At 55.6% G+C, this 23,800-nt stretch overlaps 5 protein-coding genes across 10 annotated transcripts; 2 read left to right on the top strand and 3 right to left on the bottom strand.

The window, feature by feature from the left end:
- The first annotated feature begins 149 nt into the window (after window positions 1-149).
- LOC105469557 (transmembrane 7 superfamily member 2) lies at window positions 150-4,556 on the top strand. Its single transcript, XM_011720767.2, has 10 exons — window positions 150-357; window positions 793-989; window positions 1,089-1,143; window positions 1,500-1,694; window positions 1,772-1,875; window positions 3,033-3,152; window positions 3,233-3,401; window positions 3,636-3,716; window positions 3,797-3,919; window positions 4,214-4,556. The coding sequence occupies exons 1-10, from the start codon at window positions 306-308 to the stop codon at window positions 4,372-4,374; spliced, it is 1,257 nt and encodes a 418-aa protein (XP_011719069.2). The 5' UTR covers window positions 150-305; the 3' UTR covers window positions 4,375-4,556.
- Window positions 4,557-4,724: 168 nt separating this feature from the next.
- Window positions 4,725-6,115, bottom strand: LOC105469556 (zinc finger HIT-type containing 2). The gene has a single exon (XM_011720765.3). The coding sequence runs from the start codon at window positions 5,976-5,978 to the stop codon at window positions 4,764-4,766; it is 1,215 nt and encodes a 404-aa protein (XP_011719067.2). The 5' UTR covers window positions 5,979-6,115; the 3' UTR covers window positions 4,725-4,763.
- Window positions 6,116-9,131: 3,016 nt separating this feature from the next.
- Window positions 9,132-10,746, bottom strand: LOC105469561 (FAU ubiquitin like and ribosomal protein S30 fusion). Its single transcript, XM_011720777.2, has 5 exons — window positions 10,597-10,746; window positions 10,244-10,326; window positions 10,005-10,149; window positions 9,486-9,541; window positions 9,132-9,308 (listed from the first exon to the last, which is right to left on the bottom strand). Exons 2-5 carry the CDS (start codon window positions 10,316-10,318, stop codon window positions 9,183-9,185), a joined length of 402 nt encoding a protein of 133 aa, XP_011719079.1. The 5' UTR covers window positions 10,319-10,326; window positions 10,597-10,746; the 3' UTR covers window positions 9,132-9,182.
- Window positions 10,747-10,793: 47 nt separating this feature from the next.
- On the top strand, window positions 10,794-16,360 carry LOC105469560 (mitochondrial ribosomal protein L49). The gene is made up of 4 exons (XM_011720776.3): window positions 10,794-10,938; window positions 13,205-13,355; window positions 14,502-14,626; window positions 14,740-16,360. Exons 1-4 carry the CDS (start codon window positions 10,861-10,863, stop codon window positions 14,884-14,886), a joined length of 501 nt encoding a protein of 166 aa, XP_011719078.2. The 5' UTR covers window positions 10,794-10,860; the 3' UTR covers window positions 14,887-16,360.
- Window positions 16,258-23,543, bottom strand: LOC105469559 (synoviolin 1). Of its 6 annotated transcripts, none has more exons than XM_011720771.3 (16): window positions 23,428-23,543; window positions 22,439-22,587; window positions 22,129-22,221; window positions 21,891-22,043; window positions 21,701-21,749; window positions 21,217-21,320; window positions 20,463-20,589; window positions 20,267-20,366; window positions 20,125-20,190; window positions 19,915-20,031; window positions 19,655-19,818; window positions 19,244-19,372; window positions 18,993-19,166; window positions 18,718-18,904; window positions 17,536-17,809; window positions 16,258-17,461 (listed from the first exon to the last, which is right to left on the bottom strand). In XM_011720771.3, the coding sequence occupies exons 2-16, from the start codon at window positions 22,568-22,570 to the stop codon at window positions 17,318-17,320; spliced, it is 2,013 nt and encodes a 670-aa protein (XP_011719073.2). In that variant the 5' UTR covers window positions 22,571-22,587; window positions 23,428-23,543; the 3' UTR covers window positions 16,258-17,317. The 6 variants fall into 6 exon arrangements, with proteins under 6 accessions (XP_011719073.2, XP_011719076.2, XP_011719075.2 ...); XM_011720774.2 differs by having other exon boundaries at window positions 17,536-17,687; XM_011720773.3 differs by having other exon boundaries at window positions 18,993-19,163.
- Window positions 23,544-23,800: the final 257 nt, after the last annotated feature.

Raw genomic sequence — 23,800 nt, 5'->3', positions numbered from 1 at the left:
CTCTCGCTTGCTGGGCGGGCCTTTCCGAGGGCGGGGTTTTGAAGCTGAGGCTTCTGAGGCGCCCGCGTCGGGTCCGCCCCTGAGTGCCGATTGGCTGGTGTGCTGGGCCCAGGATGGGCAGGGGGCGGGTCCATTTAAAAACCCTGGGACAAGAGCGGTCCTTGTCTGCACTCGGTGTCCAGGCAGGTGCAGGCGCCGCGGGGCCGGATCCTCCGCGCGGACAAGTCCATCTCCTGGGAAATGGGGCGGACTGTGTTTCCTTGACCGACTATTGTGAGCGCCCTCTCTCCGGCGGAGCGGAGACCATGGCCCCTCCTGAGGGCTCCCGGGCCCCGCTGGAATTCGGAGGGCCCCTGGGTAATGGGGCAGCGAGAAGGGACCTGGGGCAAAGGCTGAGCGAAGGAGAGCTGGAGGGGGTGAACTAAGAGCGGAGACAGGATCTGAGGATGGAAGGTTTTGCGGGTGTCGGAGGCAGAGGGACCCGGGGGTTTGCAGCGAAGGTGTCTGGAGAGGGAGAGCTGAGCAGGGGTCAGTTCTGGGGGCTGCAGAACGGGGATTTATGGTGTCGACTGGGAGCAGGAGGAGGGTCTTCGAGGGGGAAGCGGGGGACCAAGATGGACGCCTGGGAAGGGAACTGGGAGGCAGCGGGGTGCCTGAGGGCTGAGGAGGGGTGCAGAGGCACACTCTGGGAATGCCGAAAGGATCCCGCAGAGACGTCAGAGCGCCCGTGGGGGACGGGGCGGGAGCTGGGGCGCTGGGGGCGGACGCCCGATGTGATGGCCCATCCCGCAGGCGCCGCGGCTCTGCTGCTGCTGCTGCCCGCCACCATGTTCCACCTGCTCCTGGCGGCCCGTTCGGGCCCCGCGCGCCTGCTGGGTCCACCCGCGTCCCTGCCTGGGCTGGAGGCGCTGTGGAGCCCACGGGCGCTGCTGCTGTGGCTCGCCTGGCTCGGCCTGCAGGCGGCGCTCTACCTACTGCCGGCGCGCAAGGTGCGGGCGCCGCTCGCGCACGCTCGGGGGAGGGAGTCGGAGGGGCTCGGCGAGGGAGAGGACGCCCCGGGCCTTATCAGAGCCCCCTTGGACCCGCAGGTGGCTGAGGGGCAGGAATTGAAGGACAAGAGTCGCCTGCGCTATCCGATTAACGGTGCCTGGGGGACGGGCCCTCGCGCTGGAGTTAAGCGGCCGGGGGTGGAGCTCCAGCCCTAGCGGGGAGGTCCACGGAGATTGGCCCCCACCCCAGGCTCCTTTGTATGCCTCTTTGTGAGCCCTAGGACAGACGCCGGGGGCTCGCCCTAAGCCCCTCGTCCCCACACCCTTACCCCATTTACTGCTACACTGTGCACCACAGCAGTGGCTGGGGTGATCCTCTGAAGGCCAGGGTGGCAGCCTAATGCTTGGGGCAGGGTCTGCGGCCCCCCTGAGTTTTGGGCTCTGTGTGTGTTCGCAGGGTGGGGATGTGGAGGCGTGCAGCCCCAGGGCTCACTGTGTGCTGTGGTTTAGGCTTCCAGGCCCTGGTGCTGACAGCCCTGTTGGTGGGGCTGGGGGTGTCAGCGGGGCTGCCTCTGGGGGCGCTCCCGGAAATGCTCCTGCCTTTGGCGTTTGTCGCCACCCTCACCGCTTTCATCTTCAGCCTCTTTCTCTACATGAAGGCGCAGGTAGCCCCAGTTTCGGCCCTGGCACCTGGGGGGATCTCAGGTGAGAGGGGTTCTAGGGGTGGAGATGGAGGCAGATCGGGGCGTCTGCCTGTACATTCACTCTCCAATATTCTCCAGGCAATCCGATTTACGACTTTTTTCTGGGACGGGAGCTCAACCCTCGTATCTGTTTCTTCGACTTCAAATATTTCTGTGAACTGCGACCTGGCCTCATCGGCTGGGTATGTTGGGCTTGACTGAGCTGGCCTAAGGCCAGGGGGAGGGTTAGGGTGGGTGAGCAGCGCTTGGGCAGGGCAGGGCCAAAACTGTGCAGACACGAATCATTAATCATTCCTATTCCACAAACATTTGTTAAATCCACCTGTGCCCTAGGCACTGCTCTAGGTACTGGGAGACAAAAATAAAGTTAGAGGCAAGAAAAACATCTTTGCCGCAGAGAGCCTACATTCTGGTGGGAAAGACTGACAAAAAATAAGTAAAGTATATATAGCATGTCAGGGATAACATCAGGAGAGCACGTGCAATTCTCAACAGCAGTCAAGCACAAAATCTATTTCCAGGGAGTGACCGCATGCTGCTTGGTGGTCAAAGCAGTGCACAACCTGAAATTGATCACTGGGTTTAGCAACCTACCCGTCACTGGTGGCCTTGACAACATTCCAACTGTGATCTCTGGTTCTGTGGCCAAGATGACCCAAAGAGACTCTTGGGCAAGGCCTCTCCTGTTGCCCTGGAAATTATCTTACCCGAGGCAGGAGTGCCAAGTGCCCACCCTGGATCTGGGCCCTGGCCTGACAACACTTTCTGAGGCCACTTTCTCATCTGTGAAATGGGATAAAATTAAAGCTTTCTCCTAAGATTACTGGGAAGATTAGAAGAGGTAATCTGTATGACAGAACAGAGCTCAGGGTAAAATGCAGGCACCCAGCACAGGGTTGCCCTGGCTAGCCACCACTGAGCACGTACCACTTGCTAGGGACGCTGTGGAGGACTTCAAACACGATGATGCCATTGAGTCATGACAGGCCCATGATTATTCCCATTTTTCACACAGGGGTGGGGAAAGTAGGCTATGGAGAGGGCAAGCAACCTGCCCAGGTGATGCTGAGATTTGAAACCAGGTCTGTTTGAGCTCTGAAGCCTCAGCACCCAACTGCTCCCAGGGCTGCTCTCTGCAAGAGCTTAGGACACTCAAGGCAAGAAACAACAAGCTGTGGACACCTCCCTGTCTACAGTCTCTGTCCTTGGGTCCAAGGCCTGGATCCACTTAACAAAGGGTTGGAGTGTAACTGACAGCTGAGAAGGGCAGAGGTTAGCCACTGCTCTGCCCAGGGCTGCCACCTCTGTGGAGACGATTGCCCTGTTCCCCCTCCCCCAGGTCCTCATCAACCTGGCCCTGTTGGTGAAGGAGGCAGAACTTCGGGGCAGTCCCTCACTGGCCATGTGGCTGGTTAATGGCTTCCAGTTACTCTATGTGGGTGATGCCCTCTGGCATGAGGTGAGGCTGGACTGGACAAGGGTGGGTATCTGAGGGCCGCATGGGGACTAAGCCAGTGTGTCTGGGTCTTGTCCTTGCAGGAGGCCATCCTCACCACCATGGATATCACACATGACGGGTTTGGCTTCATGCTGGCATTTGGGGACATAGCCTGGGTGCCCTTCACCTACAGCCTGCAAGCCCAGTTCCTGCTGCGCCACCCGCAGCCCCTGGGGTTGCCCATGGCTTCCGCCATCTGCCTCATCAATGGTCAGTCAGGAAGGGGCAGCAGGCTGGGCCCATCTTTCCCCTCTCCTTTTCATTCATGCTCTGTTTACATGCACACCACATAGGTGCTAACTGCCAGGGTCCTCTCTAAAGCCAGGGGTGGGGTCCTGGGTGTCCAGGCAGAGTCTGGGCTGCAGACAGGTTGGGCAGATGGTCAGGGTCAGGCAGGAGGCTGCAACCCTTGACCCTGACCACTTTTTCACACACTCTCACCAGCTATTGGTTACTACATCTTCCGTGGGGCGAATTCCCAGAAAAACACTTTCCGAAAGAATCCTTCTGACCCCAGAGTGGCTGGTGAGCTGGGTCTCTAGGGCCATGGGTGAGGTGGGGCCGCTGGGTTTCCTGGGAACTCCCCACCTGCTATCTTTCTCCAGGGCTTGAGACCATCTCTACAGCCACAGGGCGGAAACTGCTGGTGTCTGGGTGGTGGGGTATGGTCCGCCATCCCAACTACCTTGGAGACCTCATCATGGCTCTGGCTTGGTCCTTGCCCTGTGGTGAGTGGCCCATGTGGATAGGGGCAGGAACATATGAGGGGAAGGGGTGGCTCAGCGACCACAGGATGCCTACTTTGGGTATGCACCAGTGAGAGTAGTCAGAGAGCTGGGATGGACCCAGTGTGTGGCTGGGGCACACCTCTGTGCCAACCTAGTACGGTATGCCTAGATGCAGACCCTGGAGCTTTTGCTGCTGAGCCCTGATGCCCACATGAGCCATTAGGTGTGGAAATGTTTGCGAACTGGGGGGTGGAGGGGGCTGGCAGGGTGGTCACAGAGCCTCCTTCTCTACAGGGGTGTCACACCTGCTGCCCTACTTCTACCTCCTCTACTTCACCGCGCTGCTGGTGCACCGTGAGGCCCGGGATGAGCGGCAGTGCCTGCAGAAGTATGGCCTGGCATGGCAGGAGTACTGCCGGCGTGTGCCTTACCGCATCGTGCCCTACATCTACTGAAGCGGCTCCACCACCCCAGGTGGGGGCATATGCCCACTCATCCACCAGCACACCCAGGACCAGGAGCCTGGACACACTTGGGACTCAAGGGCTTGTACCCCACCCAGCCCTGAGGATGAACAGCCTCAGAGAAGAGGTGGTTTAGAGCAAGGAAAAAAATGAAACCAGTGACCAAAATCGGAGATGCTCTTCCTCCTTTGGATAAACATTGGGAACCCTTGGTGCACTTCTCTCCCCTAGAACTGGCTGGGTCAGCACTGATCAGGGAGAAGCTGAGCAGTGGCTTGTGGGCCCAGGACTCTGGGGGCCTGGTAGGACAATAGCTATCCTTCAGAAACAGGCAACAGGGCTGACCACTCACAGCTTTATTAATGACCAGGGTCCCCAGTTCAGCCAGGGAGCTCCTCAATGAGAGTCCTTGGGGCAGGTGGCACGGGGCCTCCCCAAAGCCGCTCCAGCTCCCCAGTGAGGGCGGCCACCTCCTCGGCTGCCACAGCATGGGCTTGGTGAGCCCTGGCGCAATCTAGAGCCAGGGGTGTGAGGGCCGCCTCATTTTCATTGGTCCAGGCCAGGAGGAATTGGCACTTTTTCCGGGCCCGGTAAAGATGATCTCGCTCTTCTCTAAGCACAGCCTGTTTCCGGGCACGGCCCAGGGTCTTTGCCAGGTCTCCCAGTGCTGCCAGCGTGTAGCCTTTCTGGTTGGTCGGGCCCTCACCCAGCAGGATGCGAGCGACCTCGTGCATAGCCCCTCGTGTGCCCAGGGGCCCAGGCGAGTGTTCGCCTGCTTCCAGCACGTGGGCTGCGGCCTGCAGGGCTTCTTCCGCAGAGGCGAAGACTTGCTGGCCACCCAGGGCTCCGGAAACGCCGAGCAGTGTAGCACAGAAGTCAGACAGCAGTGCGTCGTCACCGCCGTGATACAGGGCGAGAGTATGCGCGTAGGCGAACAGCACATTGGGCAGCTGGAAGCGCACGAGCGGCGAGACTGGGCCGCGGCTCAGGCTGACCAGCGTGGGGATGCGGGTGGGTATGGCGGGCGTGCAGGCCCCTGGGACATCTCCAAGAACCAGCTCGGCAGCCGCGAGCTCCGCGGCGAAGGCATCTTTCATAGATTCCGGCGGGGTCCTCGCAAGGGCGGGCTCCAGCCCCGCGGCATCACTGCCCGGGACATCATCCAGCTCCTCCAGAAGCCGCCACGGTCCGGCTCCGCGCTTCCACCACCACGGCCGCCATGGAGGCAGCAGCCGCCCGGCCTCACCACGGCTCAGCAGCCGCTCGAAGGCAGTTTTTTCGGCCGGCGCCAGCCGCTCCCACAGTCCCGAGAGGCCGCCGGGCGCCGGGCCGGGGCTAAGGCCTGTTTCCCCAGGCTCGTCCTCGGTATCGCGTTGCTGACGCAGCCGGCGTAGGGCCCTTGCCAGGCGGCTGGGCGAGGCGCTGCGGCCGCGGAGCTCTCCCAGCACCTGGTCACGGTAGAAGTTTTCTGCGCAGGTGCCATGCGTCCGGTAGCAGCGCAGCGAGCAATAGGGCGCATTACAGCGAGGGCAGGTGTAACGCGCGGGCTGGGCCTCCCCCGCCGGGCAGAAACCACAAGGCCCGACCGGCTCCATAGCAACTGGCACCGCGATCTACCTGCGAACGCACGCCGGCGATAGTTCCAAACTTCCGGGGCTTATTCAATTACTTCCGGCTCACCGCGGGGTCGACGACGGTCTGTCGTTTCGCAAAGCTCCCGAGGATTCTGAGCAATTTCCGCCCACGCCGGAAAGCCGAGCCCCACCCCTTTCCCTAGTAGGGTGAGAGCAGGCCCAGACGCCGGGCGTCAGGTACGAGCCCCGCCCTGTGCGATGACGCAAGGAGCGGAAAAAGGGGTCTGGCGAGCGCTCCGCCGGTGCCACCTCTCCCCCTAGCGGTCACACCAAAACGTGGCCCGATCATCTAAAGAGAAACCCCTCTCTCTTTAGCTCTATAATGCGCTGTGGCAGAAATCCACTTTACTAAACACCTACCCTGGGCCACTAATTGTGCCAAGCCTCAGAAAGGCGATGCATCCCTGCGCTGTACACAGACAAATAAAATGCACTAGAGGACACAGACGAATAAAAGGGCAGTTGGGATCGGGTGCGGTGGCTCTCACGCCGATAATCCCAGCACTTTGGGAGGCCAAGGCGGGCAGATGACCTGAGGTCATAAGTTTGACCACGGCCTGACCAACATGGAGAAACCCCATCTCTACTAATACAAAATTAGCCGGGCGTGGGGGACGGGTGCCTGTAGTCCCAGCTACTCCGGAGGCTGAGGCAGGAGAATCATTTGAACCCAGGAGGCGGAGGTTGCAGTGAGCTGAGATCGCGCCACCGCCCTCCAGCCTGGGAGCCTGGGCCACAGAGAGGAACTCCACCTCAAAAAAACAAATAAAAAGCAGTATTTAAGAAATATTTGAGCTCCTATTTTTCCTCCAAAACTGACTCTTCATTAAGTATCTTCTTATTAAATACCACTATTCATCCATCTCATTAAGTGCAGGCCCCATTCTAGGTGCCAAGAACACAATGCACATCAAAGGGAGTTGGGGGTCCCTGTTCTAACAGAGCTCAGTCTTGTGGTGGAGTGGAGGTGTGATGAACCAAACTGTGAGTGTTCTTTGCATCCCTACTACTACTACTGGTGGTCTAAGCTTCCTGACCCCTCACGTGGATGACAACACATTGTGTTTTTCCTTTCTTGCCAGCCCTCCAGAAAAACCTGCCAGATAAATTAGATCACAAGTCAGATCAGATCCTTCTCTTACTCAAAACCCTTCTGCGACCCTCCATTGCACTTGGACTCAAACCCAAACTTCTCTCCATGGCTGACAAGGCCTTGCAGGATCTGCTCTCACCCCTAGACATCACCTCTTCCCCATCTTCATACAGTCCTCTTGGCTTAAAATATTCCCCTACCTGATCACTTGATTTATTCATCTCAGGTCTCACACATGTCATTTAAACATGACCTCTCAGTTGGGCACAGTGGCTGACGCCTGTACTCTCAGTACTTTGGGAGGCCAAGGTGGGCGGATCACTTGAGCCCAGTTCAAGACCAGCCTGGGCAACACAGCAACAAAACCCCGTCTCTGAAAGAAGTACAAAAACTTAGCCAGGAGTGGTGGTGCATGCCTGCAGTCCTCAGCTACTTGGGAGGCTGAGTAGGATCACCTGGGCCCAGGACTTGGAGGCTGCAGTGAGCCATGACTATGCGACTGCACTCCAGCCTGGATGAAAGACCTTGACTCAAAAAGAAAAAAGGCCGGGTGCTGTGGCTCACACCTGTAATCCCAGCACTTTGGGAGGCCAAGGCGGGTGATCACAATGTCAAGAGATCGAGACCATCCCGGCCAACATAGGGAAAACCCATCTCTACTAAAAATACAAAAAATTAGCAGCCGGGCACGGTGGCTCAAGCCTGTAATCCCAGCACTTTGGGAGGCCGAGACGGGCGGATCACGAGGTCAGGAGATCGAGACCATCCTGGCTAACACGGTGAAACCCCGTCTCTACTAAAAAATACAAAAAACTAGCCGGGCGAGGTGGCAGGCGCCTGTAGTCCCAGCTACTCAGGAGGCTGAGGCAGGAGAATGGCGTGAACCCGGGAGGCGGAGCTTGCAGTGAGCTGAGATCCAGCCACTGCACTCCAGCCTGGGCGGCAGAGCGAGACTCCATCTCAAAAAAAAAAAAAAATTAGCTAAGCGTGGTGGCACATGCCTGTAGTCCCAGCTACTCTGGGGGCTGAGGCAGAAGAATGGTGCGAACCCAGGAGGTTGGAGACTCCGTCTCAATAAAAGATAAAGAAAAAAGAAAAACAAAAAAGAGGCCCTCTCTGGGATGCTATTGTATCTGTCCACATCCTCCCCCTTTCTAAACTGCTAGAAAGCAGAAAGCATGTCTTTAACACCACGAGACGAAAATAGCCAAGATTCACACACTACATCCTTTAACCCTCACAGCAGCTCTGGAGATGGCAGAGATTAAATTAGTAGTTAGTTCAAAGGCCAGCCACCCAGTAAATGGATTAGGAAAAAAAAGGTCCAAACTCAGGCATTCAAAGTCCACAGCCCAAGGGTTTTACCCTGTTGGATGCTATTTCCCAAGAACTGGCAGGTCCAGAAACTTTAGCTGAATGAGTAAGTGGGGTTCAGAAGTGCTGGGAGGCTCAGTTGCTAGAAGGCAACCCTGAATCAGCCCCAGAGATAATTCAACTTTTGGGAACACCAAAACATCACTATATCCAATCACAGATGTGATTAGGTTACCAAGTCTAGCCAGGCAATCATAGAGGTACAAACGAGACCATGCACCCAACGTAATATTTATTTCTAAAACCGAGGCAGACCAGATTCCTGCCCTGGACTCTAAGGCCACAGCTGGTATCAAGTTCAGGGAATGACCAGGTTCACCTTCTATACAAACCTCTTCCCCCACCCATCCCTCCCACTGCTGCCTCCATAACAAACGTCTCACCACAATGATTCCTGCTACCTTCTCTGTTTAGAAGATGAGAAAGAATGACTTGAGGGGACTGATCAAGTTACTTAGGATAGGGAATAACTCCAATTCTACACCTGAAGCCCCAGGATCTGTGGCTACTGTTTCTTCACAGAAAATTCTTCTTGCAGTTTACCATTTCTTCCCCTATACCAACGGCTTTTCTGCCTCACTGTTCTTACAGGGGACACAGCACCAACCTCTCCCCGAGGCCTTGCAAATAAAGATGAAGCAATGCGATGACTGAACTAAGTGGCTTTTTTATTAGAGAAAGCTGCAATTACAAAGGACTTAAGAATTGGCATTGGGGCCCTTCTTCTTGCCAAAGGTGGGCACAACGTTGACAAAGCGCCGGTTGTACTGCATCCGGCGCTTAGCCCGACCGGTCTTCTTCTTCTTCTTCTCCTGTTTGGCCACCTGAAGAAGGGAGGATTAATCAGGCCCTGGTTTCTGTCTTCCACACCTAGCATCCTTTCCCTCAGGCTCATCTCCAGGGAGGGAGAAGGCAAACCGGGTAAGAACCCAGGGACTTGATTTAGCTGTGACAGGAAAAGACAAAGTCCAAACACCACAACCACTAATACTCTCACTCACCTTAGGAGTCTGACCTCTCACTTTCCCAGCACGGGCCAGGGAACCATGGACTTTACCTGTAATGGGAAAGGAAGGAACCAGCAGGTAAGAGTAAGAAGGTGCCACCCAGCAGAACCCCTCTTTCCTCAATTCAAGCCTTTAAAGAGAAGCTGGGCCCAACAGGTAATGAGAACAAAGCTGCAGATATCTGACCTTGAAATCTTAAGTTTCATTTCAGGATTTTCCAGCTTCTAACTTTCTAGAGCACTTTGGGGGCCCCGGTCTGACCTAATTTTAGTGGGGAAGCTGATAACCAGACTCGGATCTCGTGATGTGACTGAAACACAACTACACTCTGGCTCAGTCTCCCATGGACGTCTGTGTTCAACATGAGGGATGTAAACAGGAAGAATCACTCTGAACTGAGGGCAGTGAGAAGTACTCTATTACCATAGGTGTGACGCTCAGCTGCCAGGACTATGCACCCCCTACCCACTAGACGCTTACCAGTAGTTCAAAAAACATTCTTCTCTCACTCACCTCCAAGCATGCGGCCTGCTACTTCCAGGGTAGTCAGGGCCTCCACCCCGCACTGGCCCAAAGTGGCCTCATCCTCCAAGGGGGTGCCTGCCAGGAGCACGACTTGATCTTCAGGGGCAATGCCCTCCAGTGAAGCTACATGAGCCTACAAGGAAAGATAAGGCTCGTAAGTGTTCCCTCGGGCCGCGAGGGTGAAGAGCACAAGAAAATGGAACCCAGGGCGCACCAAGCAGCCTTACCTTGATTTGGGCGACCGTTTCCTGGCCGGTCACCTCGAGGGTGTGTAGCTCCTGGGCGCGGACAAAAAGCTGCATGTTGACGACTGAGTAAAGAAAAACGGCTTGTAAGAGAAGCGAAGAAATGCTCTGGGATAAAGGAGGTTTGGGAATGGAAAGTGGTCCAGAAACGATAGCGATGGGATGGAGGTGGTCGCGGCGGCTCACGTGGGGAAGGCCAGGCCTCCCGAAGAATTCGGATAGGGACTGGAGCAGGGCCACAGAGCCGGCCTGGTTCTTCAGTTTCCCCCGCGCCCTCTGATCCCGCAGCCAATCTGCTACAAGCCCTTCGGATCCAGCCAAGGCCCTATTCTTACCTGAACCGCGGTCCCAGCTGCCGCTACCGCGAAGATGGAGTCGAGAAAGAGGAAGAAGCGAGGGCGCGTCTGTACTGACCGCGAGCTGCGTATCACGTCACTACTGAGCGACCGCGCGGGTCTCTGATATTTGTACCGCCCAAGGCGACCCTAGCTCCGCCCCTTTACGCTCGCACAGGCGAGCCTGCCAGGGGCAGGCAGCGCGCGCAGGAGGGGGCGGAACCAGACAGTTGCGTGCACAGACGGCTGGCGTACGAGGTCAAGATGGCCGTTACCATGTTCCGGGCTGCGCTTCGGGGATGGAGAACCGGTGTCCAGCGGGGCTGCGGGCTACGGCTGTTGGTGAGAGCGCTGAGCGAGGAGCTGAGGGCATCGCGTGGGTGTGAGGCTCAGTGTTAATCATTGTTAACCCCGAAAACTAAGGCATTCCTACTTGGGGCCTTAGTTTTGTCGTTTTCGATCGGAAGAGCTTGTCTCCCGATCGAGTGTAGATACAGAAACGAGAGGGAAAGTGGTAGACTGCGGTGCTCTTTGGGAGCACTTAACACAGTGCCTGGCAGTGTCTATGTAAGCCAAAACGTTTCAGATAAGGGGCGGGATCCTAGCATGAGTGTGCGTAGGGAATTATGATTGCCTTAATTCTTTTTTTCTTTTTTTTTTTTTGAGACAGAGTCTCGTTCTGTTGCGCAGGCTGGAGTGCAGTGGCGAGATCTCGGCTTACTGCCAGCTCCGCCTCCCGGGTTCACGCCATCCTCCTGCCTCAACCTCCTGAGTAGCTGGGACTACAGGCGCCCGCCACCACGCTAGGCTAATTTTTTTGTATTTTTAGTAGAGATGGGTTTCACCGTGTTAGCCAGGATGGTCTCGATCTCCTGACCTCGCGATCCGCCCGCCTCGGCCTCCCGAAGTGCTGGGATTACAGGCGTGAGCCACCGCGCCCGGCTGATTGCCTTAATTGTTAAGGCAATCATAAGATTAAACACCACTATATCCAATCACAGATGTGATTAGGTGAGCAAGGCCAGCCAGGCAATCATGAAGGTACAAACAAGGTTACGCTGCCAATGTAATAATAATATCTATTCCTAAAACCGAGGCAGAAAGTTAAGCCTTAAGTTTCTAAAGACTTGATTGACTTTTCAGAAGTCTACACATACTCTTTTGAATCCCACCGAAATCCTAAGAGAGGTAGACCATTCAGAGTATCTGAGCCTCCTTTCCATCCCGTCTGTACCCTGCACCATGGAAAACCAAAGACTGGTGCTATCTTATGTCAACTTAAATAATGGACTCTAAAAGAAAATGATATTTATTCGGAAATGGGTGTATACTATGTGCTTATCAGGGAGGTAAAAGAAGACAAAGGTTTTTAACGGAAAAATGGGCCAGGCACGGTGGCTCACGCCTGTAATCCCAGCACTTTGGGAGGCCAAGGCGGGTAGATCACCTGGAGTCAGGAGTTTGAGACTAGCCTGGCCAACATGGTGAAACCCGTCTCTACAAAAAATACAAAAATTAGCCGGGTGTGATGGCGTGTGCCTGTAGTCCCAGCTACTTGGGAGGCTGAGGCAGGAGACTTAACTTGAACTTGGGAGGCGGAGGTTGCAGTGAGCCGAGATCACGCCACTGCACTCCAGCCTACGTGACAGAGTGAGACTCCGTCCCCCCCCAAAAAAAAAATAAAGGAAAGGAAAAAAGAGTATTACATAATTGTATTGAGATAGTTATTCTTGGCTACAAGGATGAATAACAAGGGTGGTGCCAGTTGAAGATTGGACAGGCAGTTGTTGGACAGATGGCCTTGCAGAAATTTTTGTTTGTTTATTTTTGTTTTTTGAGAGAGTCTTGTTGCTCTGTCACCCAGGCTGCAGTGTAGTAGCATGATACCAGTTCACTGCAACCGCTGCCCCCTGTGTTCAAACAATTCTCCTGCCTCAGCCTCCCAAGTAGCTGGGATTACAGGCATGCACTACCATACCTGGCTAATTTTTGTATTTTTAGTAGAGATGGGGTTTCGCCATGTTGGCCAGGCTGGTGTTGAACTCCTGACTTCAGGTGATCCACCTGCCTCGGCCTCCCAAACTGCTGGGATTACAGACGTGAGCCACCGTGCCCAGCCAGAAATACTTTTTTGTGTAAGGTTGCAGTGGCCTTTGTGCAAGTCTGTGGTTTTTGCAGTCTTTTGTGATAGTTCTTGTTATTAAGTATTTGTGCACAAGAACTCTTTTTTTTTTTTTTTTGTCTTTTTTTTTTTTTTTTTTTCCTTTTTGTGGAGAACGGGGTCTCGCTATATTACCCAGGCAGGTCTCGAACTCCTGGGCTCAAGCTATCCTCCCACCTCTGCCTCCCTCAGAGCTGGGATTACAGGCATGAGCCACTGCGCCCGGCCAAGAACTCTCTCTTCATGGCCCTCCCTAGCTTTGTTTGTTGGGATTTTTAACCCAAGTGACTCACTCCATTTTGATTGTGATAGCTTTCACACCGATCGCCCAGCCTTTTATTCATGCCATTCTCTCTGCCTGTAATGTTTCCATTCTCTACTTACTGAACTAATGCCATCCTGTGTTGTGTAGGCTAATGGAGAAATGGAATTTTTGTTTTGCTTCAGAGCCAGACCCAGGGCCCTCCAGATTACCCCAGCTTTGTGGAGTCTGTGGATGAATATCAGTTTGTGGAGCACCTGTTACCAGCTACGAGGATCCCAGATCCCCCAAAACATGAACATTATCCTACCCCTAGTGGCTGGCAGCCTCCCAGAGGTGAGCTGGGTGGTTAGCGATGATTTGAAAACTTCACGGAGCATCACCTCTTCCCCAGAGGTTGGCCTCCCCCATGAGGCTCTGGACTCTTCAGTGGGTTCAGGATTTGTTTTGCGATCCCTGTGGGTTACATCTGTCTCATGCCTGAGGAGGAGCCCAGGAATGGAGTCCTCTGTTGTTCACTGGTACTCATCCATCCACACTATTGGGATTGGGTCTTCCCCATATGGGGTAAAGTAAACAACAGAGAGAAAACCCAAGAGCTTGGACCTTCTTTCCCCCCAGGAGACTATGTCTATAATTAATAACACAGCGTGGAGTCAGGCAGTTCTGGGTTTGAATTTGGCTTTATTTACTGTTTTTTTTTTTTTTTTTTTTTTTTTTTTTTTTGAGACGGAGTCTCGCTCTGTCGCCCAAGCTGGAGTGCAGTGGCGCAATCCTGGCTCACTGCAAGCTCCGCCTCCTGGGTTCACGCCATTCTCCTGCCTCAGCCTCCCAAGTAGCTGGAACTACAGGCGCCCACCACCGCGCCCGGCTCATTTTTTGTATTTTTTTAGTAGAGACAGGGTTTCACCATGGTCTCGATCTCCTGACCTTGTGATCCGCCCGCCTCGGCCTCCCAAAGTGCTGGGATTACAGGCGTGAGCCACCGCGCCCGGCCTATTTACTGTTGATACTATCTTGAATTAGTCACTTAGCTTGACCCAACCTGTTTTAGCAAAATGGAGATGATCTGCTCAGTACCTAGAGCCCTTAGTGCAGAGCCCAGCATATGGTAGGTGCTCAGTGCTTGTAAATCCCAATCTCTTTGTTCCAGAGATTGCTTTCAGCCTCCCTGACCCAGTGGAGGAGGGCAAGGATTGGCCTAGAGGGGGACCCAAAGATCCAGGGAGGCATGTCCCTGACTTCATGTTTTCTTGAGTACCTACTTAGTGACAGGCCTTGTGTGGGGCCTTAGGGTACCAGGGTGAACAATTTGGTCCTGACTCCAAGCTGAAGGAAAGAGGAGACCCCCTGACCTAAAGTCTGGAGGTGGCTTGGTCCAGCTGGGTGCATTTGCCCTCTGCAGACTGAGAGCAAGGACCTTGGCTGAGGTGGGATGGCACCTAGGAAGAGTTGATTTAACAGTGTCTTTCCTTGTCGCAGACCCCCCACCCAACCTGCCATACTTTGTACGACGCTCTCGGATGCACAATGTCCCTGTCTACAAGGACATCACGCATGGCAACCGGAAGATGACTGTGATCCGGAAAGTAGAAGGGGACATCTGGGTAAGTAGGTGGGTGGGTCTGGGGCTGGGCCTGACCCTTTCAGGGCTGGAGGGACAGGAGTCCTTTCAAGGGAAGGGACTCTTGGCCTGACCTGATTTGTCATCTTTCCCTAGGCCCTGCAGAAAGATGTGGAAGATTTTCTGAGCCCGCTGCTGGGGAAGACACCCGTCACCCAGGTCAATGAGGTGACAGGTACCCTGCGAATCAAGGGCTACTTTGACCAGGAGCTTAAAGCCTGGCTCTTGGAGAAAGGCTTCTGAGGCCTAGCTGAGCAGCCTGCATGTCAGCCTGCCCTGCGGATCAAGTCTAGGGGGCCTCAGGAGGAGGGAGGTGGGTGTTGGAGCCCCTGAGACAGGGGATACAGAAACTAAGGCTAAAGGACTTTGGGGTCAGGCCTTGCTTGCATAAAGGAGAAAACTGGACCCTATGTACATGCTGGGGGAGAGTGCCTAATGTGAGAGACCAAATAGGAATAACCAGGCTAATGGGGGGTGTCAGCAGCTTTCTCTCCCTCCTATCTTGGCCTGTTGTTTTTTGTTTTTTGAGATGGAGTCTCACTCTGTTGCCCAGGATGGAGTGCAGTGGCATGATCTTGGTTCACTGCAACTTCCACCTCTGGGTTCAAGCAATTCTCCTGCCTCAGCCTCCTGAGTAGCTGGGATTACAGGCACCCGCCACCACAACCTGCTAATTTTTGTATTTTTAGTAAAGATGAGGTTTCACCATGTTGGCCAGGCTGGTCTCAAACTCCTGACTCCAAGTGATCCGCCTGCCTCGGCCTCCCAAAGTGCTGGGATTATAGGCGTGAGCCATGTGCCCTGCCCACCTTGGCCTGTTTTGTTTTCCTTTCCTTGGGCTCAACAATTCAAATTCTAGTTGCTATTTGGTGGAAGCAGTAGCCCAACCTAGTTTAGGGGAAGGTAGCACAGGGCAGAGCCACTGGGCACTTTGTTCCCTTGGCCCTCCAAAGCTCATTGTTGCAAACATCCCCAAGCCCTTGCTCTAGGCCAGATCTTGTTTGGTACAGGCTATGAACACAGATGACTCAGGCATGGGGCTTGGAGATCTTCTGTTCAAAGTACAGTGCCCACGTTAGCCCTGGGCTGTTTCTCCTAGAGAGGTAGGAGGCCCATTCTTGGTCACTTTCCATTGCAGACCAGACTTGCTGGCTTGATCACAAGGGAGTGGCTGGAACTCCTCACAGCCAGCATAGGGCCATCCTCCCCAGCCTGCTGACCTGGAATCAAGGCTGGGGAGGGGTTTGCAGGCAGGAATACGCTGACCTTTCACCCTGCCATCTCATCCCAACCCCAGCTCACTAGCCTTCATTGGAGTCACAGGGGCCAAAGGCCTGAGACCCCACCCTACCCCCAAACTGGCTAAGACAGCTCCCAGTTCCTGGCTCCCCAACTTGGTCTCTGCCCTGAGGCAGGGCACTGAACTCTGGGCTGCTTTTCCATGTGTAAAATGGGCACATCTTCCTAATCTGTTAATGGTCAATGGTGTCCCCAAGGATAGTGCTGGCTTCCATGGAAACCCTAACTCCTGGAGATTCCATTCCATTCTCAAGTGTACAGCCACAGCAAGGAGCCTGACACTGATTTTATTGATTCCATGAGACAAACCCCACCAACTGTTAATGCAAGTTTTTATTTGGCTGTATATACAATTTAAGCTATTAAAATTTGTACAATATTTACAAATTAAATAATCATCTGAAACTGTCTCCAACAACTCTTGTAACACAAAACCAAGGGGAAAAGACAGGGGCAGACAGGTCCCAGCTCCTGTGGTTCCTCCTTGGTACAGAGCCTTTTCTAAACTGGAAAGACCTTCGTCTTTCCCGGGATTAAGCATTCAACTTCAAAAGACAAAATTTAAGCCAAAAGACACTAGTAAGGAAGTAATTCCAATTCTAAACTCCAGAAGTTCTGCCAGTTGAGAAGTGGCCTTCCTTGGGCGCTGGGATTGCAGTGGTCAGGAGCAGGCACACTGGCCCTTGCCTGGAGTGCGGCTGGGCAGTGGCTGCTGGGTGAGACAGGTCAGTCTCACCTGAGAAGCTGCAGGGGAAAGGGGCCTGGGGGGAGGGGCGGGGCAGGGTCCCTCAGTGCTGCCCGCCTGCCCCCCCCACTCCCAGGCATTCCTTTCCCTGAGTTGTGTGGTTGCCAGTAAGACGCAGAAATGCCACAGGGCATAGGGGGCACAGCCACCACCACAAGAGGCTTCTGGGGAGATCAGGGGAAGAAAAGGAAATGGGTACCAGTCTTAGGGGTGGGCCAGGGAGCAAGTTCATAGCTTGCCTCCAGCCCCTCTGGAGTCCACACTTGGGAACGGGAGCTAATACTGTTCGGCACTGCAGTGTGACTCCACACATACAAGTAGGGCTCAGAGGAGCTGCCCCTTCTCCCAGAAAGGGGTAGGGGAAGAAGAGGGCTTCTCAGAGGCTCAACCTTCTGCCTTCATGGCCCCAGCAGAACACAGGGCTGAAGAGTTGGAGAGGAAGGCTGGAACTGACCCGAGATCCCCATAGCTGCCTGGGACTCTGAGGGCTGGAGTCAAATGGGAACCCCAGCCTCTTTCCACTTGGCCTAGGGGATGCCGCCTCTTTCTCAGAGCTGGGGGTACTACTCCCTGCTGCAGACAGAGAGGGAGCTGGCACTTGGTGGCAGGATGTGTTCCAGCGAGGGCTGCTCAAAAGAGCAGGGGCTGGGGCTGGGCTGGGGCAGTGTCAGTGGGCAACAGGAGACTCCAGCTTTTGCAGGCGGCGCCGGCGGAGCTCTGCTGCATCAGGCTCTCCATCCTCGGGCATCTCCTCTGTGCCCACTGACTCAGGAGCTGAGGACAGAGAGACTGGAAGTGGAACCTAGAGAAGTTCCCTGCTCCCCCGGCTGGAGGCCAATCACACCTACCTGGAGGCCTTTCCGTTTCAGGGGCTGTTGGGGAGGCTCCTGTGGTTGGGGTCGTGGCCTCTGAGCTGGGGATGCTGGTGGAGGAGGCAGCAGCAATAACTGTAGTGGCAGTCTCCTCAGGGGAGCTGACTGAAGTGGCAGGCCGAGGGGGCCTGGGAAGAGAAGGGACGAGAGGCGGGTCTGGCCTTGGCATCCTAGGTTGGGCAGATTCTCCTGCCCTTGGTGAGCCTTGCAGAACAGAGTATAGAATGATGTGCCCTTGTGGCCCCAGTGCCTGGCAAACACAAGTGAACATGCTGAATGAACTCAGACAGGGTGACTTGACTCAAGGGCCAAGTGATTCTATCCCTTAGCTGTAAGGTGCTTGCAGGCAGGGACTGTTGACCTGTTCACTCTTACCCTGCAGTCTCCACCCTGGGGAGTCAGGCACCTTATAGGGGACCCACTGAATAAGCCACAGTGCTCAAGCCTTGGACTCAAGTTCCTCTCCAAGCCTGTGCTGTCACTGCTAGATGCCAGGCATTATGTACATGTCACTTTTTTAAAAGACAGGGTCTCGGCTCCATCACCAAAGCTGGAATTTAGTGGCACAATCATAGCTCACCGCACCCTTAAACTCCTAGGCTCAAACAGTCCTGCCTCAGCCTCCCAAAGTGCTGAGATTACAGGTGTGAGCCACCGCATCGGCAGTAGACATCACTTACGAATATGAATTAAGACCCCTTTATTCAAATAACGTTAAGAGGTCAAAAACAAGTGAGTGATGGGACCAGCGCTTGAACTTGGGCCAGGATGGCTCCAAGTGACTTCCTATTATTTGCTCCCTCAGTTTGGGGGCAGCAGTTGTCAATCTAAGTGTCACTACATCTCAGGAGAATATCATGTGATGAACTAAAGCACTGCAAATTCTGAATAATTTGACTTTAGAGAAATAAAAAGAAGTAAGATCCAAAGTCAGCTCTCGAATAAACATCACTCCTAGTTAGATCCAGACGTGCTTTCTGGAGTGGGAGGATAGACAGGCACAAGGAGTTACCAAGAACTCCTGGAGAATCTGGATGGACCTGTAGATAGGTAGCCTGAATTGGCAGGTATCAAAGGCCAAGAACCACTGCTGGGGACCTCCTGGCAGCTCCACTCCTGACCCACCAAACCCACTCTGCTTCCCCTGTACAGACACACCCCAAGGAGGCCAGCACAGTGAGGTACTGGTTGATCTGTAGCATGGCGGCGTCCAGCAGTGTGTGGATGTTACGCAGGCTCTGCAGCCGGGCCTCCAGGTGCTGCCGTTCATGGCCCTCCAGAGCTCGTAGCTCCTCTGGGGTCAGCCCAGCAAACCCCGCAGGGGGCACAGGCATCGGGGGGAAGGCTGGAGAGAGAGAGAAAGGCTCAGTCTGGGCTGCTGGGGCCAGACACCAACCTCACCCCCCAGAAGAACCCAGAGTGGCCCAGCTTACCAAAGGGCGGAGGCAGGGGCATACCCATCCAGGGAGGAGGGAAGGGGAAGCCAGGGGCAGGGCCAGCTTCTGGGGCAGAGCCAGAGCCTGGGCCAGATGCTGTGGCAGAAGCAGCAGCAGCACTGGTGCCAGCAGCTGTGGTTGTAGCTGCTCCACTGGGCCGAGAAAGGGCTGCTGAAGAGCAGGAACAAGAAGTCAGTGAGTGTTCCATCCCTGCCACCCCCTGGCTGTCACAGTACCCAAAGACTTACCTGCACTGGTGGATGGAGGGGCCACAGCCTCTCCTGAGCTGGGGGGAGGCGGGACAGGTGGAAAGGGGCCCATGGGGGGCCACAGTGGGAACATGCCTGGAGGAAAAGGAGGCAGGAGGCCCTGGGGGACTGCAGAGAGAAGACAGGGAGGTAAGAAAAGGGCCAAATGGACACAGACCCAACTCCCAGGCAGGGGGCCTGACTATTGCAAGCTCTGTCCTATTCCCACAGGCCCTGAGCCCAGCACTGGTCACACTGACTGCAAGCATCTATTTCTCATCTTTCCATCCCTTCCTGGCCCAGACTGAGATTCTGGAGGGCAGGGACTCTCCAATTTCCCAGCATCTTCCATACCCAGTCCAGGGCAAGTACCCAGTGGTGTGCTGGGTGGTCAGACAAGGGGACACTCACAGTTGGGGGGCTGAGGCAAGAGTGGTGGGGGGTGGGGCGCAGGGGGTGGCCCCTGATCCGCAGGCTCCGGGGGTGGTGGTGACTGGGCTGGCAGCGATGCCCGAAGGACATCCATACGGCAGGTGGGGCAGGTCTGCTGTCGCTGGAACCAGGAGCGCAGGCAGCTGCGGGTCAAGGCCAGGCAGAGGTCAGCAGGTCCCTAGGGGCCTGCCTTCTGGGGCCTGTGCCCCGCTGTGTAGGCTCCCCAGGGCCCCTCCCACCTGGTATGGAAAATGTGGTTGCAAGGCAGTCTCTTGGCACCAGTCACCATCTCTTCTCGGCAGATGATGCAGACATTGTCCATTGCCTGGAGCTCCTCTGGGGTGGCATCTGGATACCTGGTTAGGATGACGGGCTGTATCAGATCCAGAGCTGGAAGCAGAGGGACCCAGGACACAGCTTGGGACAGCAGCCATGACAAGCCTACTTACAGGGTGTTCATGTTGCGGATGGCTCGGCGAGACATGATGGCATCTGTCACAGCTTTTTTGAACTGTCTGAAAGGACAGTCAGTGAAAGCAGGAGAAGGGACGGGATCAGGTTGGGAGGATCGGGGGATAGGGCTGGGCTCACCTCATGGCCAGGTACATGGGCCGGATGGCAAAGAGTGGGAAGGTGTGCACCTTGATCATGATGGTCATGAAGGCCATGTACAGCAGAACCTTGATGAAGCCTGCGGGGAGGGGATGCAGAAAGCAGCAGGTCACAGGGCCAGGAGGCAGAGTGGAGTATGCTGGTCCAGATCAGGAGAGGCCCAGGCCCCTCTCACCTGTAAACAGCTCTGTGTAGAGCATGTACACAGCCTTGTTGTCCCAGGGGTTCTCACTCTGGAGGTCCACGGAGTGCAGCACATACTTGATGAAGATGGTGAGCACCATCGTCATCAGGATGGCATACTGAAGGGAGAGGGGGACGAGGGGGATGTGAACACACTGCTCCCCCGAGCCTCTGCACAGCAGGTGCAGTGGTACAATCACAGGCTCTAGACACACCCGGGGTCCTCCTAGCCCCTCCACTTAGTAGCTGTGACTTTTGGCAACTCAATGAACCTCAATTAACTTATCTATAAAATGACAGAATTAACTGTTCCTTTATAACAGTATTGTCTTGCTAAATAAGAGATGCAGGTCAGGAGCTCAGCACAGGGCCTGGTGTGAAATTCGCATTCAACAAATGTGAGCTGTTGTCACTGAACACGTTCTCCCTCTGCCAGGGACACGCCTCCAATTGTCCATCGAGCTAATCCTCTCCTATCCATTACCAGCTAGCTCTGGCACAAGCCTCTAGGAACCCTCTCCTGAGCCCCAGGTTGGGGTTCCTCCTCTGTCCTAGGCTCTTTGTGCTCTTCCCCAATCACCTAGGAGTGAGTGTGTGGAGGGCAGGAGCCATATCTGATCACTGCCCCTTGGTGGCCAGCACAGGTTGGCCACATAGCAGGTGCTGAGGAAGGGTCTGTTGGGTTATTCAAAGCGCATGTGGGGTCACCTCGGGCTTGTCCTCTCAACCTCCCAAGCCAGTATTACCTCAAAGCCAAACACCAGCTGCACAGAAGCCCCACGGGTCAGGATGCTGTGATAGGCATGGCTGACGAAGAGGAAGTCCAGGATGCCCAGAAGGAACATGAGAGCTGTGGGGACCCCCATACATGCGGGGTATGGGAGGTCAGCCCAGGGCCCAACAGCTATTTAATGCTCTACGACAGCCCCACCCTCCAGCCTACCATGGCCCCAGTGATCTAGTCAGGTGGGCACACTCCACTGAACCTGGCCCTCTGGGAGCTTCCTGGGGGAGGGGGAGTCGTTGGGGTGCCCAGGCTGCAGGTGAGAAGGCAAAGGGCTGAGGGCCCAGGCAGTTGAGAAGCCCTGGAGTGGAACAGGACAGAGACTATGCAAATTAACTTCCTAAATTATCTTTCCTGTACAGCTGTGGGGGGCGGCCTGTGCTCCGGAGTACAGGCCCACTGTTCACATTCCACTTCTCCCCTCCCTTCCCCTGAATCTCACTCACAGACAATGCGGCAGTGAAAGAGCCAGGAGATGTTGGGGCTGCGTTCCATCTGAGGCAGAGCACACAAGAGGCCTGTCAGGAAGCCTGGGGCTCACCCCACATCCTCAACCCAGCCCTCCCTGCTCTTTAAGCCTGCCCGCTGGCCACTCCCTGGCTTCTACCTGCTTCAGAACTCCCTTCCTTGACTCACAAAGTCCACACGATCCTCAGCCAGCCAGTGGAAACATTTGAGGAAGAGAAGAAGAGTGAAGAGTGCAACAAAGCGGGGGCTGAAGTCATCCCGAAAAACGGTGAAGGCCAGACAAGTCTCTGTGACAGCATACCAGGAACGTTCCAGAAGGTGCTGGGGGCCAGGCAGGGAATAATGTGGATCCCAAACATTCTTTCCCAGCACCCTGCCCTCACCTTTGGGGCAACCGACATCTTACCTCCATCTCTGCTGCCCTCAGTTGCCCAAAGAACACCTTGCCCATCACCTTGCCCAGGAGGAAGACAAGGACAAAGGCCTGGATGTACAGGACCTAGGAGTGGGGAGAGGCTATGGTTTGAGGTCACTTTCCGCTTTCCTCTGCTTGGGACTCATCATTCGGGATCCTCCACATCCTAATCACAGTTTATTCAAAGTTAGACAGCTGGCGGCTACTTCCCTACTTACCTGACCTGTAGCCCCGCCCCTGGCCCAGGCAGACTCCTCCTTCCCTCCCAGGGAGTTCCTCCCTCCCTGAGCCCTGAACTCACTGCCATGCTGGGGCTGGACTTGGTCAGGTACACCACAGTGGGGTAGAACTGGTGTTTGAGGTAGTAGGCGTGAGCCACCACAGCCCCGGTCAGCGCCAGGCTGGCCGCCATCATCACTGCCGTGCGGAACATTGCCCTGGCCCGGAGACCTAAATGGGGCAAGAAAATAACTTATGTGATGCGCCTGCTGTGCAAAATAGCACGGTGCCTGGCACAGCCTCAATCAATAGGAGAAAGCGGGGAGAGGGGGGAATCACATTTCGCCCTCGAAATCATCAGACCAAGAATAGCTTACTCTCCCCCATTTTACAAATAAGCCTCGAAGGGGTTAAGTGATCACACTGACGCAAGGCCTGGAACCTGGGTCAGTCTTGTTTCAAATCTAGGGCTCTTTCCACGCTGACTGCCAAGCCGCCGCCTCTAGGGAGGCGATGAGGAAAAGCTGCAGTGTTGGAGGAGGGGGAGCTGCACCGCTGACCCTCCGGTGGAGGAGATGGGGTGGGAGGCAACAGCAGAAATCTGCTCCAGGGGCGGGAACGCGCGGCCAGGGCTGAGCAGCCAAGGCACAGAGGGTAGCAGACTGGGCAGGCGACAGCGCCGGTGACAGCTGTGTTAGGGTGGGCAGTTCGGACGCGCGCCCCGCGGGAGCGGGCGGGGAACGTCAGCCTGGAATCCTGGGGTCCCCCGACCCCCGGAGTAGTGTCAACTCAGGGCAACACAAGAACGGCCGACCGGCAGAGAGCAGCAGCGGGACGGGAGGAGCCGGATCGCCCTCGCGGCCGCGCACCTGTGAGCACTAGGAGTTGCGGGCGTCGCAGGCAGGGCCCAGGCTTGAGCAGAGCGGCCGCACCGGCGTCTGAGGTCTCCGGCCAGCTGACAGGCCGAAAGCGGGCGGCGGGGCTGAGGGCCGCGCCCACTCCGGAGCCCTCAAGGGGAAGATTCGGGTCCCGACCCCAACCACAACTCGGGCCAGACTTCGCCCCACTCACCAGGAACGCAACGCCGCGAGCCCGCTCAATCCGCGCGACTGCGGCGGCCGCTCCGGTTAACAACACTCCCCACCCCCTGCGAACCGGAACTTCGGGGGTCAGACACCTCACTTCCGGCGGCGCGGGGCGCGGCGTGGGTCGTACCAAATGCGTCCTGCCCTGGCTCGCACTGCGCCCTACGTGGGTCCATAGCAATGGTGTCACCACCGTATCTGGGGCTCGTGTCTACGGGGAAGGGCTGGGCAAGAGGTCCGAGAGGTGGTCAGAAGGTAATAGAGCAACAGTGGGACGTTGTGTGTGGGGGGGTCCCCCTATTATTTATTAGTCACAGATGGTATGGCCCCTGCGCTGAGTGGCCTCCGCCTAGTGGGGG

Source organism: Macaca nemestrina, chromosome 12, assembly GCF_043159975.1.
Source record: "Macaca nemestrina isolate mMacNem1 chromosome 12, mMacNem.hap1, whole genome shotgun sequence".
In the NCBI taxonomy this organism is placed as follows: domain Eukaryota; kingdom Metazoa; phylum Chordata; class Mammalia; order Primates; family Cercopithecidae; genus Macaca; species Macaca nemestrina.
This window is presented reverse-complemented; position numbering and strand designations above follow the sequence as displayed.

Coding starts and splice junctions, on each gene's coding strand:
- LOC105469557 (XM_011720767.2), top strand. CDS start 306: ATGGCCCCTCCTGAGGGCTCCCGGGCCCCGCTGGAATTCGGAGGGCCC. Junction 358..792: donor GGAATTCGGAGGGCCCCTGG/GTAATGGGGCAG, acceptor CCCATCCCGCAG/GCGCCGCGGCTCTGCTGCTG. Junction 1,144..1,499: donor CCTGCGCTATCCGATTAACG/GTGCCTGGGGGA, acceptor GCTGTGGTTTAG/GCTTCCAGGCCCTGGTGCTG.
- LOC105469556 (XM_011720765.3), bottom strand. CDS start 5,978: ATGGAGCCGGTCGGGCCTTGTGGTTTCTGCCCGGCGGGGGAGGCCCAG.
- LOC105469561 (XM_011720777.2), bottom strand. CDS start 10,318: ATGCAGCTTTTTGTCCGCGCCCAGGAGCTACACACCCTCGAGGTGACC. Junction 9,542..10,004: donor AGCAGGCCGCATGCTTGGAG/GTGAGTGAGAGA, acceptor TTCCCATTACAG/GTAAAGTCCATGGTTCCCTG. Junction 9,309..9,485: donor TGAGAGGTCAGACTCCTAAG/GTGAGTGAGAGT, acceptor TCCCTTCTTCAG/GTGGCCAAACAGGAGAAGAA.
- LOC105469560 (XM_011720776.3), top strand. CDS start 10,861: ATGGCCGTTACCATGTTCCGGGCTGCGCTTCGGGGATGGAGAACCGGT. Junction 13,356..14,501: donor TGGCTGGCAGCCTCCCAGAG/GTGAGCTGGGTG, acceptor TCCTTGTCGCAG/ACCCCCCACCCAACCTGCCA. Junction 14,627..14,739: donor AAGTAGAAGGGGACATCTGG/GTAAGTAGGTGG, acceptor ATCTTTCCCTAG/GCCCTGCAGAAAGATGTGGA.
- LOC105469559 (XM_011720771.3), bottom strand. CDS start 22,570: ATGTTCCGCACGGCAGTGATGATGGCGGCCAGCCTGGCGCTGACCGGG. Junction 21,321..21,700: donor CTTTCACTGCCGCATTGTCT/GTGAGTGAGATT, acceptor GGGTCCCCACAG/CTCTCATGTTCCTTCTGGGC. Junction 20,590..21,216: donor AGCTGGTGTTTGGCTTTGAG/GTAATACTGGCT, acceptor CTCTCCCTTCAG/TATGCCATCCTGATGACGAT.